At 40.4% G+C, this 23,689-nt stretch overlaps 1 protein-coding gene and 1 pseudogene across 1 annotated transcript; one reads left to right on the forward strand and one right to left on the reverse strand.

Annotated features, from left to right (window-relative positions):
• The first annotated feature begins 3,473 nt into the window (after positions 1 to 3,473).
• LOC109901350 (histone deacetylase 2-like) lies at positions 3,474 to 4,548 on the forward strand (annotated as a pseudogene).
• A 6,796-nt stretch (positions 4,549 to 11,344) lies between these two features.
• Positions 11,345 to 15,159, reverse strand: LOC109900667 (myristoylated alanine-rich C-kinase substrate). The gene is made up of 2 exons (XM_020496396.2): positions 14,385 to 15,159; positions 11,345 to 13,218 (listed from the first exon to the last, which is right to left on the reverse strand). The coding sequence occupies exons 1-2, from the start codon at positions 14,478 to 14,480 to the stop codon at positions 12,535 to 12,537; spliced, it is 780 nt and encodes a 259-aa protein (XP_020351985.1). The 5' UTR covers positions 14,481 to 15,159; the 3' UTR covers positions 11,345 to 12,534.
• Positions 15,160 to 23,689: the final 8,530 nt, after the last annotated feature.

Below are 23,689 nucleotides of genomic sequence, written 5' to 3' on the forward strand. Positions count from 1 at the left end.
CAACCCAGACAGGAAGATCACATCAGTGACTCAACCCACTCAGGTGACGCACCCCTCCCAGGGACGGTATGAGAGAGCCCCAGTAAGCCAGTGACTCAGCCCCTGTAATAGGGTTAGAGGCAGAGAATCCCAGTGGAAAGAGGGGAACCGGCCAGGCAGAGACAGCAAGGGCGGTTCGTTGCTCCAGAGCCTTTCCGTTCACCTTCCCACTCCTGGGCCAGACTACACTCAATCATATGACCCACTGAAGAGATGAGTCTTCAGTAAAGACTTAAAGGTTGAGACCGAGTTTGCGTCTCTGACATGGGTAGGCAGACCGTTCCATAAAAATTGAGCTCTATAGGAGACAAGGCCGAGTATAGCCCACAAAGATCTCCGCCACGGCACAACCCAAGGCGGGGTGCCAACCCCATTTCATTAATAATCACTGGGTCATTGTATTAAGTCTGTCATTTCAATTAAATTAGAACAAGAAACTCCTGATACCTTCATTAATTGCCCACATCTCAGCAAATACATAATTCCACATATACAGGGGGGCAAAAAAGTATTTCATCAGCCACCAATTGTGCAAGTTCTCCCACTTAAAAAGATGAGAGGCCTGTAATTTTCATCATAGATACATTTCAACTATGACAGACAAAATGAGAAAAGAAAATCCTGAAAATCACATTGTAGGATTATTTATTTATTTATTTGCAAATTATGGTGGAAAATAAGTATTTGGTCAATAACAAAAGTTTATCTCAATACATTGTTATATACCCTTTGTTGGCAATGACAGAGGTCAAACATTTTCTGTAAGTCTTCACTGAACACTTTTATTTTATCTTAAATAAAATATTAAATTTATCTTAATATAAACATAAATAAAATATATTTAGTCTCAAATAAATAATGAAACATGCTCAATTTGGTTTAAATAATGCAAAAACACAGTGTTGGAGAAGAAAGTAAAAGTGCAATATGTGCCATGTAAAAAAGCTAACGTTTAAGTCCCTTGCTCAGAACATGAGAACATATGAAATCTGGTGGTTCAATATTCCCAGTCCGTCAATATTCCCAGTTAAGAAGTTTTAGGTTGTAATTATTATAGGAATTATGACGTGTCGTCTATTTCTCTCTATACCATTTGTATTTGACTATTGGATGTTCTAATAGGCACTTTAGTATTGCCAGCCTTATCTCAGGAGTTGACAGGCTTGAAATCATAAACAGAGCTGTGAAGCAAGCATTGCTAAGAGCTGCTGGCAAATGCAGTAAAGTTTGAATGAATGCTTGCGAGTTTCCTGCCACCTACCACTGCTCTATCAAATCATAGACTTAATTATAATATAATTAACACAGAAATACAAGCCATTGGTCATTAATATGGTCAAATCCGGAAACTATAATTTCGAAAACAAAACGTTTATTCTTTCAGTGAAATACATAATCGTTCCATATTTCATCGAACGGGCAGCAACCCTAAGTCTAAATATTGCTGTTAAATTACAACCTTCAATGTTATGTCATAATTATTAAAAATTCTGGCAAATTAGTTCACAACGAGCCAGGCGGCCCAAACTGTTGCATATACCCTGACTCTGCGTGCAATGAACGCAAAAGAAGTGACACAATTTCCCTTAATATTGCATGCTAACATGAATTTATTTTAGCTAAATGTGCAGGTTTAAAAAATATACTTCTGTGCATTAATTTTAAGAGCGGCATTGATGTATATGGTTAGGTACATTGGTGCAACGATTTTTCATTTTTCGCGAATGCTAGCAACTGACCTTGGCTCCTTGTTGCACTCGCCTAACAGGTGGTGAGCCTGCCATGCAGTTTCATGTAATCGGCCATAATCAGCGTCCAAAAATGCAGATTACCGATTGTTATGAAAACTTGAAATCGGCCCTAATTAATCGGCCATGCCGGTCTACCTCTAGAGTTGTTCACCCTTTTCAAAATACCCCATATCCCTGCCTCTTTAAGGTGCTTTCCTCATTTCAGTGCCTAGACCTGTATCCTGGAAGGAAATTTTCAGGCAACTGAGACCGGTGTACTTTCATGGTTTACTTAATAGAATTGAAAAAGAAAAAGAGAGCCTCACACCCTAGGAGCTCAGATGCAATAATTGTATAAGTACAGTTTCTACAAACAAGCTGTATAATGACAACCACAGCGGGTCACTAATTTATATACTTTTAAAGGATTTACTTAATACCAGGATTTACTTAATACCAGCTGACTAAGCAGAATGTCATTGTTCCACCAAGTGTGTGAGGACATTAGAGCAGTCCCCGACCCCCAAAAATATTTGTCCACCGAAAGTTGTCTGTTCTTTTGACCAATTGATCGGTCAACATTTTTAAATGTGTATTTTTCCATATATAGACATACCCTATGTGTTTTAATAAAATCAACTATACGTATTGAGCTTACGGTTTGATGAAATAAGACAAATGCCTCAAGAGGGTGCCAGAGGTCTAGAAGACCAGAAGAAAAACATTCAACTTTACCCAACTATTCTCCTCCCGCTCCTGTTGGCTTTTGCAGATTATGCCATTACTTTCTTGAAGTTGCCGGTAATAGGCTACATGAGGAGTTGGCCACCTTTGTCATGTGAAATGACAATTTATCTTACCATTTCTAACAATGTGCATGTCAGTTATGGTTTTCATATTCACATCTTCATTTAATTTAATAATGTCTTCATATCTCAATCATTGTCATGTGGTTATTGAAAATTCTATCTAAATCAAAAATGATACAATCTTTAAAAGTGGCTTCTATTGCCCACTATGTTAAAATATACTACATAAAGCCAACAAATAAAAACATTGCAGCCGCAAGGTAGAAATAGAACCTATTTCAGTCCAAGTCAAGCACTGATAAGAAGTAATCAGGTAGGCCTATTTTATGACGTTTCCACTGGATCAGAGCATAACATTTTCCCCTTTCAGGCAGAGTGGTTATGGGGAAGGAGAGAGCTGGAACAATTTTTCAAATACATTGAGGAACTATTCTAACTCTTAATGGATGTAAAAACAGACTTTGTTTGCTTGAAGTTTGAGGTGAAGAAAAACTTACTTTGAGAAGCTCTACATGTCATTAATTGGGGTGTGTTAAGCCAATCAGAAATACTATCAGATCCCCAAATGGGCACATTTATACGCCTACATTTACAGGCAGGCCAGGTAGCCTATAACAGGCAGGCCAGGAAGGCCTACTTCTCTGTGTGCGCGTCCTAGCTCAACATTGACAGGAGTTCTTCAAAAAAAAGACAATGACTAAATCGACTAATTCGTAAATGGAATTAAATAAACCAAAACTTGTTCCTCACAATTGAAGCATAGGTTTTGCTCTCTGCAAACAATGTGCCCACTCTGACAATGATAACGGGAAGACTGGAATAATAATATTGAATGCATTGACAGAAATTACCATAACCAAGGTAACATTGTAGATTAGAAATTATAGGCATTAACATGAAATGTTCTACTGGTGATATATGTCATGGGGAATTGATCTACACTAACAATCAAATGCAAACCATTCACATGGATTAGTTCACTGAGATGGGTGCAACTTCTCCCGTCCCTTCCTTATGTTTTATCTTTCTTTTCAGAATTGCCATACAACGATTACTTTGAGTAGTTTGGGCCTGACTTCAAGCTGCACATCAGCCCATCTAACATGACCAACCAGAACATATCAGAGTACATGGATAAGATCAAGTAAGGACCGAGTCTGTCAGATGTATCATATCGTATGTACTTCAGTAACTCCAGTTGGATATGTCATATTCATCAATTTTGCATTGTGAGGTTGTTGCATCTGCATTGCCAGTACTGTATGAAATAGGTATTCTGGTGGGGGTGTTGTAGTCTACTTACTTTTTCCTTATTGTCACATTATCCACATTTCTTAGAGCCTTCTCGTGGGCTTTTGGGCTGATGGTGGTTACTGCACCGATATTCGTTGCATTAAAAGCATTGTCCTTTGTTTGAGAACCCTTCTGTTTAAGAAGGGAGTGGTGCAGATGCAGGCTATCCCTGAGGATGCCATCCCTGATGACACAGTGGATGAGGATACAGAGGACCCTGACAAACGCATGTCCGGTAAGACACGCCTCCTCTAACCCATCACAACCTCTGAACCATCTCATTGACCTTCCCTGTAAATACTCTCTGCTGCAGTTATATCACTCAGGGGGTTCTATTTAATTAGCATTTTCTTTTGCCAGGATTCTAAACTCTACTGTTTTCCAGTGAGTCCTCGGTTCCATTCGTATTGTATCAGCGGGTGTATTTTCAATATTCAATCCTATTGAATCCCATTTTGGATCCCATTTTGGATCCTATTGCCAGTAGCAGCATCTGAATGGTGACTTCCTGTCTCGTTTCAAACATTGCTTCAGACAAGAGGATAGCCTGCGATGAGGAGTTCTCTGACTCGGAGGACAAGGGACAGGGAGGAATGAGGAACGTGGCCGATAACAAAAAAAGAACCAAGCGGCCCCGGGTAGAGGAAGACAAAGAGCGAGAGGAGAAGAAAGAGTAAGTTGGTGAGTATTCAGAACTTGGTTATCCTGAGTTCAAACCTGGCAAGAGCACTGAGTTCAATGTGATAATAGAAAAGCACCGAGCAATATTTCATCCAAGTGGTGATAGCTTGATGTAATGCCGCTTGTGATGTAGCTTCCTAATATATGTGTATATTTGTGCTGTTAGAGGTGAAAGAGGAGAAAGCAAAAGAAGCAAGCACTGAGAGAACTGACACAAAGGTAAGAGTGACTGTGGTCTCTGCTATATTCACTTGTCAGGACTACGCTTATAGTTGGACCATGCATTTATGATTTATTAGAGGTAGTCGCAAATGTATTCAGACCTGACAGTGTCTTATTGGAGGTGAAATGGCACTCTCATTTTTCCATCTGTTCTTTCTAGTGTGAAGACTGAGCAGACTAGTAGTGCCTGATTCAGCCACATGGTGGCACTGTGATCTCTCCATGGACAGTCCCGAGTGTGGCAGTAAGGGCAGTTCATCTCAGCTGATTCTACTCCCTCGTGTCAGACTCCATAACTGAATCATTATATTTATTGTCATTGATCTGTATCAAAGATCATTTCTTATATTGACATGGTGGTCGAGGGACCACTCTAGCAATGGAAATGCATGCCCTCAAAGATGGAAGGCAGGCGAGATCAGGTGGGACCATTCTAGCAATTTTATGAGATGGCAGATACGCATGTGAACAACAGACAACTCTGATATAACGTTTTTTTTTTAAGTTGCCGAAATGCCACATGCATCCACTTATGTCAGTGCATTCGTAACAACCTAACCATTACACACCTTCTATATCAGGGATCATCGAGTAGATTTAGCTGGGGGCCAATTAGTTTTTTCTTGAGCAGATGGTCATAGAGCCATAACATAATTATAAATCATTTGTAGACTACAAATTGACAGCAAGAAGCCCAAAGATATCATTTTTTACTAAAACATAATCATTTCTAATTTTGCTTACATTTGTACATGATCATGTGTCTATCTATTATCCATAGGAATTCTTGGGAAAATATTTTTATCAGAGCTTTTATCCGTAAACTGCATAGCGGACCCAGTTATAGCGTTCTCTTTCTTTTCATCAATATTTATCTTAATGGCTGATAAACACGCCCCGTTAAAGCGAATTAGGCAAACAAATTTAACAAATTCTTGGTTTTCCTGTGATTTGAAAATCCTTTTACTGCAAAATAATCAAGCATGGGCCTTTGGCAAGGAAAACTTGTGAAACATCTGATTGGCTGCTTTTTAGGCAATTGAGAAATAAATGGACTGGAGGAATAAAAAAAGGCTCAATCTAGGTATTTTCTTGATGCTATGACAGAGTCTGCTGGTGATCCCACTAAATTCTGGAAAACTGTTAACTCACTTAAACCAGGAAACTCCTTGACTTCCCTACCGAAGCAAATTACATCGGAATCTGGGATCATCAGTGGCCGAACTGAAATTTGTGATGCTTTTGACAAGCATTTTAATTCTGCAGATTTTCTTTTTGAAAGAAAAAATGGCCAACATGGTCCTGACCGGTCTATTGTTTCAGCCCCTCGGCATTCAGCTGATGTGGAAAACAGTGAGCCGGTTTTTAATTTTCAAAAAGTCACAGAAGATGAGGTCTTATATGCACTATCTGATATAGATTTTAAGGCACTGACAATCTGGTTCCATATTTACTCAAGTGTGCGCCACCTATCATTGCTAGTGCAGTGATGCACGTCTTTAATCAAACATTAGTGGTAGGAAAGATTCCTAAAGCTTGGAAAACAGCTTTTGTTTTACCACTCCTCAAGGGAAGTGATGGTAGTGAATTGGATAATTATCGGCCCATCTCTAAGCTCTCCTGTTTGGCTTAAATTCTAGAGTCATTGGTGAATAGGCAACTACATTCTTTTTTAACTGTTAACAATACTCTTTCTAGCAATCAATCTGGCTTCAGATCTAAACACAATACCACCAAGGCCACTGTACATGTTGTAAATGATATTACTAATGCCCTAGATAATAGAAAGTACTGTGCCGCCTTGTTCATAGATTTGTCTAAAGATTTTGACACTGTAGACCATGCAATACTTTTGGGTAAGCTGTCGTTAATAGGACTGGGATCGGATGCCTGTCGTTGGTTTCATGACTATTTAAAGGATAGAGGTCAGGCTGTTAGAGTCGACGACATCCAGTTGGAGCCATTGGAGTTGGTTAAAGGGGTTCAACAAGGTTCTATACTTGGTCCATTACTGTTTACTCTCTACATAAACAATATCGGTGATGAGATAAGAAAGTGTCAAATATGCTGATGACACTCATGTACTCTATCGCTTCAACGGCTGACCAAGCATTATCACTATTGGAGACAGATTTGAAGATATTACAAGGGTCTTTTATACATCTGAAACGTGTTTTAAATGCAAAGAAAACACATTTTATGATTTTTAATAGATTCAAAAAGTTGAAAAGTTGAAAATACACTTGCACTTACGAGCTTAGATGGTTCTCGAATGAATCAGGTCTCTGCATATAAATACTTAGGGATGTGGTTGGATGATAAACAGTCTTTTAAAATGCATGTTGATGAACTTTGTAAACGGCTAAAAATCAAGCTAGGCTTCCTCTATAGAAACAGGACATGTTTGTCCTCTACAAATAGAAGACACCTTGTGCAAGCTTAGACCTTTGTTGAAATAAAGGTTTAATAATTTCCCGAATTGAAATCACTTGGAGCTGGCTTCATATTGTTTTTACAGTCTTATGTCCAACAATAATAAAAGTATTTTTGTTTTTTGTATTGCTCAGAAGGGGGGGGGGGCAAATACAAATAAAACCCGCTGGCCGCCAGTTTGGGAACCCTGGTTTATTTGATCAAATAAATCTCACTTAGCAAATTAGAAATGACATTTTATGTTCACCGATTTCTACACTTTCTCATTGACCTCCATACAACAACGCCTAAATTCGTGGTCTTATTTTCGTGGACAGATTTTAGGCAACAAAAAAAAAACACTATCTTCGCCTCGTCCTTCTCTGTATGTTCTAGTTTTTGTGAAGATTTAATTTCCTTTATGTACTGTAACAGTTGATTTCTAGGATTCACAAAAACAACCTGGATTTACCATGCTTCCCTTTGGTACTCCTTGAATGCACTTATAGTGTGACATGCTTTATCTTCTGAATGAAATATCCACCGTTTAATTCATGAAATGTTTTTAGAGAAGATGATGTGGGTGTTCCCGTAATTGAACCTACTATCATTTCATATTTGTTGAAAATGTGATATTTTGCATTTGCCAATTAAAACCTTTGTATACTAATTCTTAGTGTGAATGTATGAATTGGAGTAGTTAGAAATCAGTTAAAGTATGGGCTAAATATGCTAAATCCACCATGATCATTCAAATGATTTATACCCATTGACTCCTGAAGAATATACATTTTAAATGCCATGAGTTTAGGTCAAATGTAACCAACCCTATCATAATCCAATATATAAGGTTGTTTTACTCTGTTTACAAATAATAATGTACTGTATTTTCAAATATGCATAATGTACTATGTCAAATCTAAGATACAAAACCCACTAGAGATGTTTGTGGTTGATGCATTACATGGCAGCCACACGATGGCGGTATAACACCTACAATACACAGGCCATTATTTTCATCAACACACACCTACAATTTAGGCCTATTTATTTCAACCGCTATGATTGTTAGTTAATACAACCTTGATCTTCAAGTTGTGTGGGCTTTACACCTGAAGAACAGACAAAGTATATTTAGATTTGCAGTCCAGCAACTTACTAGTATTAGTGATTACATGCACCTGCAAGAGGGAAACGAGCATGTCCACACACAATTTAAAAAATTGGAGTAGCATGTGCACATGTTTATTTTTGGCCTAGCCATAGCTGTGTGAATATATTTTGGGTTGCGGCCTTCCACCCTCGCTTATATGGGGCTCCCAGCAGGAATAATAAAGGCGTAGTTCACTGATTTGATTGAAAAAAACACGACGACCGGAGTAATAAAGGCCTGTGTCCCCCAAATTTTGGGGGTAAAAAACATTAAATAACAAAACAAATAAATGGGCATGCTGCAGCGCCCTCAGCACCCCTTCTTCCTGCAACTATGGGCAACTAGAATTGGTTCTTAACTGACAATATATGAGGCATGTATAACATGCTCTTTAGTTTTGTTGCAATTATTGCAATGTAGTATAACATAACTTGGTACAGAATGATATATGCTACAATGTTGCAGCTCCCCAACTGCTCATTGAGTCATTTGCCAATTTCACTTTACTTGGAACCTGTTGCACAGGCCACTGCCACGGTTTTGACCAAGAAGCCACAATCTTCATTAGGTAGTAGGTAAACTGGGCTAATATGAAATCTTTCCTATTTCTGCAACAAATGAACAGGAACAGATGCCAAATGACTAGTCTGTTGTGAAATAGGCCTTTCCTTGAAAAGGTTTGTACCCAATGCATCTGACATCAAAATATGTTTTGTGTCTGCAACACCATTCATTGAGTCTCTGAAGCTGAAGAGCATGGTATCAGGTTAATGAACACCTCCTTACAGAATATATGGCCCATATAGGCCCTAAGCTACAATAGAAACTAACGTATAACATGTAAACACTGTAGCCGGGCCTTCTACTGCCAGGTGTTAGCCCAGCTACTGTAAAATAGGTACATTTTAGTCTCTAAACATGGGCACCTTGTGAACTTTGACTAGGTTACTTGTGAGCTAACCTGGCTGGGAGGGACCCCTGGCCCTGAAACAAAATCTGTGATAAGCATATTGCATTGTCCATGTGTAGCTTCAAACCACCGTATTGATGGTTTCTTTTAATGTCTTGGGTGGGTCTGTGATCGATTCATTGTTCAACGTCATTGCAAAGTATTGAGTCTCCAGTGACGGTCTCTTGCTACAGCAATGAGCTGCTCAATAGATCTGCACTGACTTTTTTATATATTTTCAGTTAAAATTGTACCAGTCACAGAATAACTTTTGTTCTACAATCTCACACCAGTCAAAATATAATTAATGTCAGTGACGTAGACAGCATCTGATGTTGAGGTGGAATAGCACTCTAAAAACTGATCCCTGTGACAAACGCATGTACAGTGCATTCTGAAAGTATTCAGACCCCTTGTTACATTACAGCCACTTTGTTACATTACAGCCTTATTCTAAAATCGATTCAATTGTTTTTTACCCCCTCAAATCTACAGACAATACCCCATAATGACAACGCAAAAACAGGTTTAGACATTTACATAAGTATTCAAACCCTTTACTCAGTACTTTACTGAAGCATCTTTGGCAACGATTACAGCCATGAGTCTTCTTGGGTATGACGTTAATACGTTTGCACACGTATTTTGGGAGTTTCTCCCATTCTTCTCTGCAGAGCCTCTGAAGCTCTGTCAGGTTAGATGGGGAGCGTCGCTGCACAGCTATTTTCAGGTTTCTCCAGAGATGTTTGATCGGTTTCAAGTCTGGTGCCACATTTCCTCCAGACGTGACGCTTGGCATTCAGGCCAAAGAGTTTAATCTTGGAGCCAGAAGAGGACTGGCCACCCCACATAGCCTGGTTCCTCTCTAGTTTTCTTCCTAGGTTTTGGCCTTTCTAGGGAGTTTTTCCTAGCCACCGTGCTTCTACACCTGCATTGCTTGCTGTTTGGGGTTTTAGGCTGGGTTTCTGCACAGCACTTTGAGATATCAGCTGATGTACGAAGAGCTATATAAATACATTTGATTTGGTTTCATCAGACCAGAGAATCTTGTCTGATTGGTGTTGTCCTGCAGAGATGGTTGTCCTTCTGGAAGGTTCTCCCATCTCTACAGAGGAACTCTGGAGCTCTGTCACTCCCTGACCAAGGCCCTTCTCCCCCAATTACTCAGTTTGGCTGGGCGGACAGCTCTAGGTAGTCTTGGTGGTTCCAAACTTCTTCCATTTAAGAATGTTGGAGGCCACTGTGTTCTTCAATGCTACATAATTTTTTTGCTAGCCTTCCCCAGATCTGTGCCTCGACACAATCCTGTCTCTGAGCTCTATGGACGATTCCTTCAACGTTATTTCTAGGTTTTTACTTTGGCATGCAGTGTCAACTGTGGGAACTTACATAGACAGGTGTCTGCCTTTCCAAATCATGTTCAATCAATTGTATTTACCACAGGTTGACTCCAATCGTTGTAGAAACTGTTCAAGGATGATCAATGGAAACAGGATGCACATGAGCTCAATTTCAAGTCTCATAGCAAAGGGTCTGTAAGTTGTATTTTTTTAATAAATAAGCTAAAACCCTGTTTTTGGGGGGGGGGGGGTGTAGATTGATGAGGAAAACAATGAATGTAATCAATGTTAGAATAAGGCTGTAACAATCAAGTGTGGAGAAAGTCAAGGGGTCTGAATACTTTCCAAAGGCACTGTATTCAGGTCCATACTTGATTTTAAAAGGCTTTGAACAAGTCAGACCTAGTTTGTTAGTTGTAATAATGTGAGATTAAATAGATTTGGCCAAACCATTGAGGAGTCCATGTTGGACTTTTGTATATGACTGAGGGGCATTGACACAGGCTTTGATCAGCAAAACCATCTCGGTGTTGTTGCTTAAGGCAAGGTGCTTTTGCAAACATACCTAAACGTTTGAGTATGTAGAAAAGGCAGTTAGCCTGAATACACTACTGTTAACACACTTGTACCCAATGATGACAAGTCTTCACTTAGCTGTTGAACCTCCATCTTTACAACTGAACAGAAATTGGTGAAATTAAAACACAGATGCTGCACAAATTTTATTCACATTTATTTTTGCTTTTAGTGTGCTCACAGAAAATTAGAACACCTTAAGCAGGAGTTTAATAGCAATTTTTGTAAGCAAAGTTACATTCCATCTCTAAGTCAAATTGGTAAAACCTTCTCCAGTATTTACAAAAGAAAAGAAAGAGACAAGATGCTACACAAACATTGCATCTGATAGAGATTCCTTAATTCGTCAAAGACCACTGAAAAGCATTGTCTGCTGTAATCAAAACATACCACAGTATATAAACAGTAACCATTCCACTTATCACAGCTTGGTTGAGTTCAAAATTGCTTAAAAGGTCTTCCAGGATGAATTTGTTTTCGTTATCTTACAAAAATGAGCGGGTGGAAAAAGAGCTGCAAACTTCATGTGCTTCTTGAGATCAAGATTTCATTTGTACAATAATCACAGTTAAAAACACCCCGCCTATACATACTTACACTTTATTAAGGTCATAAAACCAGCAATAAACAATAAAGCCTATACAACTTGTATTTCTACTGAATCACTGACTGGTACAGCTAATGAGAAGTGAAAAGCTCCTATGATTTCTTTTAAATGACTTCCTAAACCTAGCTCTGGGAATTTAATATTTTGTCTCATAGTAAAAATGACTTAGTGTTGTAAATCGCATGGTACTCTCGTGGTACACAGGTGTTGGTCGTTTCTTTCAATTTTTTGAAGATTACTCTTTACATCAGTCTGTGGCACAATTGTGCCACCTTCTATTCCATCCCCTGCCCACCCCAAAATCCCCTTCATTTACAACTACTTTTCCCCACCTCCTTCATACCATGGGGATGTCCATACATTTTGACAAGTTTACATTTTATATAAAAATGCAAAAACAAAAACATTTAATACTGATGCAAAAAATATATGGCAGAGCGTGGATGTATTTTTCTGTAGTTTTACATTTAAGCCACCCACCTCTGCCCGTTGGAATGGTAGTAACAATGGACCGAGATAGGTTTTGTGGAGGGGGAAGGGAAACCAAAAAAAGGAGGGGGAAGGGAAACCAAAAAAAGGAAAGCTTTAAAATATCCCTGGTTGTAGACAAGTTCTCCAAAGCCATCAACTGGCACCGCTCCGACATACAAACAGGGAAATGTTCTTTGATTATCTTTTTTTCTCCTTTTTTAATTTATTCTGTTTTGCTCGGAGTTTCCAGCTTTACTCAACAGCGACCTCTGCAGTAACGGGGGCTTCTGGACTGGATGCAGCCTCTGTTGCAGGTGCAGCCTCCTCCGAGATGGGTGCTTCCTCTGCAGCAGCAGGCTCAGCTGGCTTTTCTTCTGCCTTTGGCTCCTCAGTGGCTTGGGCTACCCTGGCCTCCTCAGCGGGGGCTGCTGTTTCCTCAGGCTTGGCCTCTGCAGGGCTAGCTGCTTCCTTGGCCTCCTCCTCAGCAGCAACAGCAGCCTCTCCCTCAGCAGGCTTGGCCTCCTCAACCTCTGCCGTGACCTCTGGGGCCTCGGCTGTCTCAGCCTTGGCCTCCTCAGTGGACGCAGCAGCCTCCTCACCCTCTGCCCCATCGCCAGTCTCCTTTTTGGTTTTCTTGAAGGAGAAGCCACTGAGCTTGAAGGACTTTTTGAATGAGAAGCGCTTCTTCTTCTTTTTGGGGGTCTCGTTGCTGGTTGAAGCCGTGGCTCCCTCCGGCTTGGTGGCCTCACCCTCGGCTGCTGGAGACACAGTCTCTGCATTCTCTGTCTTCACCCCATCTACTGCCGCCACTTCTGCAGGCGCAGCCTCCTCTTTTGGAGCCTCCTCAGCTGTGGTGCTGCCATTGGCCTGCACCTCCTTGCCTGCCTCAGCAGCTGCAGGAGAGGCATCCCCATTCACTTTCACATGGCCATTTTCCTAAAGAAAAATTGAAGTCTTATCATACAAGTAACAAACGTGGAAATATAGTGTGTGGCGTGGACCATTGCCACAGTTACACAAGGGGCAGTAGACACCACAAATTCAACTGAGACAAAAACATATAGCCTCATCTCAAGTTTTTACCTGTTTAGTATCACTGGGCTTTTAGGCACGTGCGGCAGTAATTACTTTGCGAGTTAAGAATTCAATTTTTTTTTTGTGATTCGTGATTGAAACATTTCCCCACTAATCACAAGCGAGAATGAGCTGATTCTAGCAATGACGGAGGCAATGTTTCGGGTGTTTCACTAGGGGGCGATGCACCTCTGCCAGTCTCTCCAATACCGAAGCACCAACGCAAAGCAGCTGCTCATTAAAACAGCAGATGCTCATTAATACACCCGACTACGCAGAGCAACGTCTAGATGGATATCTCAAAAACTACACAGAACCTTCAACAATCATTTTTTGTGTTGCAATATCGCGTTCATAAACACCACCCATTCCAACACGTATTATAAGATCTACAGGACGGGCGCATTATTCGAATGTGGCTCCGCTGCCTTCAGTGTCATAGTAACCATCCCTGTTCTCTACACGAGCATCTGTAACAAAAGGCGAGGTGATGTTAGCTAGACCGTGGCAAGCCATTGTTGGCGTCGTGCATCTCCCCCATTCACTTACCGATAGCATCAAGTTACTACATTTGTGCTCAGTTTTAAATATGATTTTGATTCAAAGTATTATCGATCCAATTACCATTTAACAATTCATGGCCACCTATGGACCGACCCTACAATGTGATACCAATTCCCAATGTCTCACAATCAGACATTTCAAACAAAGGCTGTGGATTTTAACGGTGTGGAAATCCCCACATCGCAAATGAATCAATGAAAACGAGTTTAATTTACAGCATATGTATGCACATAATTATCCAAATCAGTTTGACTTAATATATTTTTTAGAAATTACATTTCAACTCAATGATCAAATAGTACTGATTTATATAGAACATGTAATCTTGTGAATCAATGTTTTCCCATCGTGGTCGTTTGCTCCAACAGCCCGGCGTGCGTCTCCGTAAGTGCCCACAATAACGCAGAGAAAACTTTTACGCAAACCAACCGTATACATATATTTCATTTAACAAACGCAATTACCTGTCCATTGGTCTTGGTTGGTGAAGCGGCAGCCTCTCCAGGCTTTTCAACCGCGGTTTCGCCATTTGCAGCTGTCTTGGAGAATTGCGCTCCCATGCTTTCGCTCCAACAAAGAAACTCAACAGATCCAAAAAACGAACAAAGACCACTAGCCTCTTTCTTAAACGCAAGCTCTTTGCGAAGGTTCCTCTTTGAAAAGTTTACTGGAGAAGCAATCAAAGTCCAGTCGCAGAGAACAAAATGGGAAAATGTCAGAAAACCTGCCAACTGAAGAGAAGTAATAAAAAATCCCAGATTTGTGGCTTTCGCTGTAGACAGGGTGGAAAATGGAGAAATTTCCCTTGTTGCTAATAAGATGCGGAGTCCAACGCCCAAGTACACAGATGAATGAGCATTCCGAGCGATGACGGCATCCGCGCTCAGATACAGCCAATCAGAGTCCTCACACAGAAAGTGGGCAAGGCTTAAAAACGAGTGAAACAATGGATTTTTTTCAGATTGTAACAAATATGAAAAAAATAATCTTGTCGCGGCAACAAATTTTACTTTCAAAATCACAAAATTAAAAAAAGTCGACCGAGAAGGTCATTTGGGCAATTATGGTGCATACAGAGGTTTGAAATACGTTTTAATCATTCATAACAAAGTCATACCTAATTATTGATTAATAAAGATCCATTTGTTAGGGTGACGTTATTGTTTGTAACAATTTAATCTCAATTATATAATGTGAATATGAGGAATCGGCATTTGCATTAGGCAGAAATTGGTGTTTGGCTTTTTGGCTCGGTGAGCTCGAGCAGCCACCACTTTCAGAACGTGCTCTGAATACAGCCAGATTCACTTGAAACAGACAGTGTTCATAGAAGGTATATTTAGTGGCGGCTGTTTTTATATTGAAAAAATACTGCTTATGTGAGACAATCAAATATTGATCAAATGCACATTTCAACCCTTTGCCATCTTGTAAGAAATTAATCTCAAATCACAATATGCACCACATTTAAGTTATGTTTATATATTTTTTTGTAATCTAAGATGTTTATTTTTAATAAAGATACCGTCGAATGGATTGCATCATTCTATGTATTCTACAGTATACAAAACGTCAGTTAGGATATTAATAATAATAACAATTATGGTGCAGTTTTCCTCTCAATGCACACCGTGTGTATACACAATAAATTGACTGAACGAATAATATTTTAGTGTCCCGTTATGCCTACCAAACGAAACGAGAGGGAGGGGCGACAGGCTTAAATTAAAGCTATATAAAATGCAATAGCCTTGGCTACTGAATACATGTTTAAAGTCAGAGGTTTCAAAAACGTTGCTGTGGAAATTCTCAAATGTCTTGACAACATGGTCTAACTGTACTTTTCCCTCATTGATTGCAATACTTATGGCATGGCAGTGATATATGTGTATGTAGTCTATGGAAAGAATCGTATTTGGATTTATTGAACACATTTTCAGTGTTCTCCTATTGTCTTGTTGCTCGGAATCATCATGTTTCCATGGTAATCTGACCGGTTTAACTGAGGTCAAAGCTTCAAGGAGAGGCGAGTAGTAGACTTGCACAAAGCTTTCAGCACACGGTCAGCGTCTCAACAGAGTAGTGTCATTCGAACGCGGTATGCAAAACTCCACGGAATCTTGAGGAGGGTGAATGAGAGAACTCGTTATTGAGCGTACTAGAGCACAAATGCTGGGTGGTGACTTGTATTTTCGTAAAGTTAGGTCTTCGGATATTTTATTACAGTCAGCGGCCGTGTTCGAGATAATCAAAACGTAATGCATCATGGGTAAATTGTGACTGACTGATGTACAAGTAATAATGAGTAGTTGTTTATGACGCAATTTTCTTTGTAGATCTGTCAGTCGGCTGTCGCCTGCACAGTCGGCTGCAATGTCGAACAAGCCCAATGAGAAGGACATGACACTGCGATTCAATTGTCAAAAGTGGAGAGACTGACTGTAATGTAAGGCTAAATCATTCAGGGGATCTACTTTGCTGAGGACACCCCTAGTTGACTGATTGCGGAAGTTGCATACTTTTTGGAGACTAATTTGGAACCCAAGTGGTCACCATTCTGCTTTTCTTCTCTGCTTTTCCAAGACACATTAGCTGGACTGAAATAATATGTTTACTGTATTGATAACCTAGTTAAATATATGTTCTCTTGAAGTATGTTAGAGATGATTATTAAGTGAACTTAGAAGATAAAGTTAAACCTTGATGTGTTTTTGCCTTACTTTGCAAGCCATATTGGTTTGTGTAAGCATCCAGAAATATTATGCATGATATGATTTATCACTAGTGTGTATGTATGTCTGTCTTTCTGTCTTGCATTCATTTTGCAAGTTGCCATATTTCCATTGTGAAGATGTGTGGTAACAAAAGCACAGTAAAGATGACCATCTCCTATTCACACTTCCCTGTCTGGCCATGGTTCTGCAAAATAGTTTGTCCACAGTTTCATAGTTGTGGTGTTACACAAACACACACACACACATTCCCCAAGTTGGACAAATAGCTTATGGCACTTTGCTTATTTCACTTATCTGAGAGATAGGAATGGTGACAAATGATGGGTGAAGACTTTCTCCTCTCAGGTGACAGGTCAGGGGCAAAGAGCCTTTCAGGGTCAGTGATAAAACTGATAGCCATTCTCTCTCCCTGCACATTCCTTTCTCAACAGCTCCCCTTGGAAGAATTCTGATCAAATATCCTCTGTGTACAACGTAGAACACCAAATAATGCATACCCGCTATTGATCAAAATCCAGAAAAGAACCGTTAAATTCTACAACCACCTAAAAGGAAGTGATTCCCAAACCTTCCATAACAAAGCCATCACCTACAGAGAGATGAACCTGGAGAAGAATCCCCTAAGCAAGCTGGTCCTGGGGCTCTGTTCACAAACACAAACACACCCCACAGAGCCCCAGGACAGCAACACAATTAGACCCAACCAAATCATGAGAAAACAAAAAGATAATTACTTGACACATTAGAAGAAAAAAATTACTTCCTGACCACATTGACAGACCTAAACCTAAGGAAAGCTTTGACTATGTACAGACTCAGTGAGCATAGCCTTGCTATTGAGAAAGGCCACTGTAGGCAGACCTGGTTCTCAAGAGCAGACAGGCTATGTGCACACTGCCCACAAAATTAGGTGTAAACTGAGCTGCACTTCCTATCCTCCTGCCCAATGTATGCCCATATTAGAGACACATATTTCCCTCAGATTACACAGATCCACAAAGAATTTGAAAACAAACCCAATTTTAATAAACTCCCATATCTACTGGGTGAAACATCACAGTGTGTGCCATCACAGCAGCAATATTTGTGACCTGTTGCCACAAGAAAAGGTCAACCAGTGATGAACAAACACCATTGTAAATACAACCCATATTTATGCTAATTTATTTTCCCTTTTGTACTTTAATTTGTAAATCGTTACAACACTGTTTAAATATCTAATATGACATTTGTAATGTCTTTATTATTTTGGGTCTTCTGTGAGTGTAATGTTTACTGTTCATATTTATTGTTTATTTCACTTTTGTATATTATCTACTTCACTTGCTTTGGCAATGTTAACATATGTTTCCCATGCCAATAAAGCCCCTTGAATTGAATTGAAAGAGCAGTGTGTTGGGTGAGATGACATATCACAGTAAACATTGTGGCAGCCAATCAGGAGCTACAGCCACTTAGAGTAGTCACTCAGCTACACTCTTGAGCTCTGAGTCTCCCCCTTGTCACTCTCTCAGCTAAATGATGGTTTAACAAGCTCCAGTCGTTTTGGCAGTGGTGGAGAGGGGAGGAGGAGGGAGGGGGGTTCTGCAGAAGGGAGGAAGTGGTCTCCCGAAAGTTTCAGTTACTCACAGCACAGGCTTGTTGACATCTAGTGATTGGCCCTAAGGGGAAGTGAGTGTTCAAAAAGGTACACGGTTTGCAGTGCAATTGCAGCACCAAAATACAGTCAACTGTACTCTCTTGTATGAGCCTGATAAAGAAATAAAATCAAATTGCATTGGTCACATGCACATGGTTAGCAGATGTTATTGTGAGTGTAGCGAAATGCTTATGCTTCTAGATCCGACAGCTTAGCAGTATCTAACAGGTAATATCTAACAATTCCACAACAAAACCTAATATCTAACAAATTCCACAACAAAACCTAATATTTAACAAATTCCACAACAAAACCTAATACACACAATCAAGTATAGGAATGTGATCAGAATATATAAATATAAAGTATATGGATGAGCAGTGACAGAGCGGCTAAGATGCAATAGATACTAAGATTATATAGTGAAGGATACAGTATACAGTATATACAGTACCGTTCAAAATGTTGGGGTCACTTAAAAATGTCCTTGTTTTTGAAAGGAAAGCATATTTTTTGTCCATTAAAATAACATCAAATTGATCAGAAATACAGTGTAGACATTGTTAATGTTGTAAATGACTATTGTAGCTAGAAACAGCAGATCTTTAATGGAATATCTACATAGGCGTAAAGAGGCCCATCATCAGCAACCATCACTCCTGTGTTCCAATGGCACGTTGAGTTAGCTAATCCAAGTTTATACTTTTAAAAGGCTAATTGATCATTAGAAAACCCTTTTGCAAGTATGTTAGCACAGCTGAAAACTGTTGTTCTGATTAAAGAAGCATTAAAACTGGTCTTCTTTAGACTAGTTGAGTATCAGGAGCATCAGCACTTGTGGTTTCGATTACAGGTTCAAAATGGCCAGAATCAAATAACTTTCTTCTGAAACTCAGCAATTTAGCAATTGCGCTAACATTAGTTTGTAGCTTCCTTCAAACTACACACAGAGACATAAAAATGATATCCACAAGTTCATCTGGCTCTGGAAAAGTAGATAAAGGGCTTCATTGCCAAAATCCAGAAGTATACCTTTAATATATAGTGATAACAATATCTAGCTTTCTGTTAACAACAGCACCAAAGTATGACCAGAATCACTGAAATCCTCTGAATACAGATCCACACTCTCTTTGTTTTCTTTTTTTACTTCCCTGTTTCTTATTGGTTCTGTCAATGTTGACTTTTTTTCTATTGCCTCATAGGAAAACATTCAATAGCCTTGTTCTGAGCAATTCTTCAGCATTTAGGAATGCAATAATTCATTTGTTTAGGGTCAATGTTGTGTAACGGCACTGAGGGCAGGAGGAAGCAGAGAGGTGAAGGCACTGGGCGATGGAGGGAGAGCTGTGAATAGCTGCACACAAAACACTAGGGAGGAGCCTGGTGACCTGGCTGAATAGGACAGGGACATGAGGTGAAAGGAACCTCTTTAAAACTCAATCTGCCCAACCGTAAATGTTAGTCCACACAGCTTTTCTACCACCATTACAGGAATCCTATTAGTTGTGCCCATTGTGTCCTCCACTCAACCTCAATGGCTAAACTAATATTTGTCCATGTAGTTGTACCAACAAAAGGTACAGGAACCAGACACCCCAGTCTGCACAAAAGATGTGGAAATATAATACTCTATTTCATAAGCCTGAGTTTTTTGTGTGAGGTAGAGGAGGAACAGCTTCTGCTGGGCTAATAATTGCAGGTCTCCACTCCCCTCTGTGGATCTGGCCTTGATTCCTGCTCCCGGTGCTTTGTTTCTTCCTCTGCACCACTACCCCACCCCCCTGGGTGCATTGGGGGAATATCTCCTTCTGTTTTGGGTGTGCCTCTGTGCTGACACAGATGGCGATTCAAGCCCCTGCATTTCAAACACCACAGTGTGCTAGCCTAGCTTATCTCTCACAGCGACTCCACTCTCCACATGGATGGCTTTTATTTATCCACCAGATCACATTCTGAAACAGAAGTAGTAAGATATGTGACATTTTTAAAGCCCTGGTTTCTGCCATCTTGTTGAAGCATTTAAGCAGCAGGACTGGGTGTGCATGCAACATGATTTTACCCTCCCTCTCCACTCCCCTATCCCCTAGGACCCATCCCATGCAGGGCCTGTTAACTATCCCCTCAGCCTCTTCACATCTGTGAGTGGGAGCAGCGCAACACCGGAAGGAACACCATTCAATTGTTGTTATGGAAATGCTTCTATTATGCAAGTGAATTACATTTGTGTTTTACTGCAAAGTGTTTTTGGAATTATGATCATGTTTTATATTCCCCACAGTACCACATTGTAGGAAATTCACTGGAAAGTCAAAGTCCCAGTGCTCCCAAGTGTGATTTAAATGCATCATTGTATTTAGGTGTTTACATATTAATGATCTTGGTAAACATTCAAGTAATCCACAGATATGGCTCTTTTGCAACTTGTGGATAAAATCTTTCAAGCCCTGAACTACAATGAATACGCTCTTGGCATTTTGATTTATTTATCCAAAGAGTTTGACACGGATGATCATGAAATATTACTTTCTAAATGGCATTGTTACAATTTTCATGATTATACATATAATTGGCTATATAGTTATGTTTATGGTAGAGAACAATGTGTTTATGCAAACAGCTGTGCATCTACCCGAGCCAAGATATCCTGTGGCGTGCCACAGGGTTGGATAATTGGACCATTGTTATTCCTAATCTATATCAATGACCTTGCTGCTGTCTTCTACCGTACTTCCCATTTTTCTTTGCTGATGACACCAATTAGATTTTATCACACAATCATTTTGATTCACTAATTAATGAAGCCAACACAGGCATTGCCAAATGTTATGAATGGTTCAATATGTTGTTCATTGTCATCAATTTGTCATCTCTTAATCTCTGGTTAAATTACTGAAAATAGTGAGTGTGTGTATGTGGGGGCATGGGCAGCTGGAAGTAATAGTTACACAATCCCAAGGTGATGTAAAATGTTTCTCATTAGTACAGGAGGAAACAGTCGCTCCCATTCAACCTTAAAGCATGAAAGCATTCCATCCACACATCCTTGAAAGAGACCTCATTATTATTCACCTTGAATGCTGAAGCATCTATCATCGGTATCTTTCACAAGCAGCCAGATAGCAGAAGGGATCAGGCTCAGTCAGATCAATTGTGCTTCTCTGATCAGTGACACTAAGATGGCCCTCTCCTATGACTGATGGAGAGTACACCGCCACCCCTTATGGAGAGATACAATTGATTAAACGCAGGCCCTGGGGTTTGGAGTGGAGAGTGGTGGTGGGGTTGGAAGGGGCAGACTGTTGTTTGTGTGGCGGTTCGATAAGACTTTTTGTCTGCACACATCGCTGCCTCAGCACAGGCTGCAGCTGCAGGAATGCCACCATCTGACAGATGCACCAGAACAGAACCGTCATGTGTCTGTCTCCCAGAGTAACTGTTCAGCCCGACAGCCGCGGTGGTTGCCAAGCTCACTGTTTCAATCTGACCACCGTCCTGTCCGTACCCCCTCTTAGACCACAGGGAGAAAAGCCACGGCATTGTGTAAGCTTATGATCCCGGTATCTTTGGTATGCCAGTTAGTGTCGATGCCACCCCAACCAGTGTTATTTGTAGATGTAATGAACGAATGGTGGGCATAGAGCTATGTGCACTGAATGTTTACAGTCATATCGTTATCTGACTGACTGACTTCTTTCCCAGGATAATCACTGCTCTTCCTAGCTAGAATCACAAAGTAAGGACATGATAATAGCCAGTGGCAATGCTTCAAAAGAACATGTGCTGCACATATTGGAGTAGCATTTCTGCCCAATGTGTGACAGTACAGAGTTGTCACAACATGATGGCTGGCTGGTTAAAACTTGATCACAGTAAATTATCATGATATACACAATACAGCCTAGACATATCTGCTTCCCAAATGGCACCCTATCCCCTACATAGTGCAATACTTTTCAGCCCAATGGGCCTGATCAAAGTAGTCCACAATAAAGGGAATAAGGTGTCATTTGGGGGACACATATTGTTATTCTTGACCATGGTACTGACTGAGCTGGGCTCCTCCTTCCTGGGTGTGGTGCTCTCCACTCCCCTCAGTCTCCACTCACTGCCCCCCAGCAACCAACGGTCCCCCTATGGCCTGAGGAGTAAACACCCCTGCCCCCCTCTCCTTTGATCCCCTGCCACCTCTCCTTTGATTGTCCCATTGGCCAAATTTGGTATTTGGTATTTTATTAGGATCCCCATTAGCTGTTGCAAAAGCAGCAACTACTCTTCCTGGGGTCCACACAAAATATGAAACATAATACAGAATGACATAATACAGAACATCATTAGACAAGAACAGCTCAAGGACAGAACTACATACATTTTTAAAAAGGCACACGAAACCTACATATCAATGCACACACACAAACTATCTAGGTCAAATAAGGGAGAGGCGTTGTGCCACGAGGTGTTGCTTTATCTGTTTTTTGAAACTAGGTTTGCTGTTTATTTTGTTGCTCCCAATTAATGACAAACACGTGTCTGGGATTTTTGACCTCTGACCTCAGTAAACAGGCCTGCCGCTGCGTGTGTTGCGTGAGATAAGAGGTGGTTTAAAGCAGGAATTTAAGGGGCACAAGAACAGGGACAGAGTACCCAAAAAGTTCTGTACCTGCACCATTGACAGCATCTTGACTGGTTGCATCACTGCCTGGTATGGCAACTGCTTGGCATCTGACCGCATTGCGCTACAGGGTAGTGCATACTAACCAGTACATCACTGGGGCCAAGCTCTCTGCCATCCAGGACCTCTATACCAATCGGTGTAAGAGGAAGGCCCTTAAAAATGTCAATGACTCCAGCCACCCAAGTCATAGACTGTTCTCTCTGCTACTGCACGGCAAGCGGTACCGATACACCAAGTCTGGAACCAACAGCACCCTGAACATCTTCTACCCCCAAGTCATAAGACTGCAAAATAGTTAGTCCAGGTAACTATTTAACTATCATTAACCCTTTTTGCACGAACTCTTTTGACAAATGCGCTGCTGTTACTGTATATTATCTATCCTGTTGCCTAGTCACTTTATCCATACCTATATGTACATATCTACCTCAATTACCCCTGCAGATCGACTCTGTGGTGGTACCCTGTGTACATAACCAAGTTATTGTTACTCATTGTGTATTTATTCCTTGTGTTATATATATTTTTCTTCTCTGTATTGTTGGGAAGGGCCTGTAAGTAAGTACTTCACTGTCAGTCTACATCTGTTGTTTACCTTGTAGCCCCCACAAGGCATTCCAGCTTCCCTCTCATCAGTTAAATCAGAGATAAATAACCACACCTTTAGGCCATAAGTGGGAGGAGTCTTCTCCAAATGTGATTGATGGATGGATCAATTGG

Source organism: Oncorhynchus kisutch, linkage group LG12 (assembly GCF_002021735.2).
Source record: "Oncorhynchus kisutch isolate 150728-3 linkage group LG12, Okis_V2, whole genome shotgun sequence".
Classification (NCBI taxonomy): domain Eukaryota; kingdom Metazoa; phylum Chordata; class Actinopteri; order Salmoniformes; family Salmonidae; genus Oncorhynchus; species Oncorhynchus kisutch.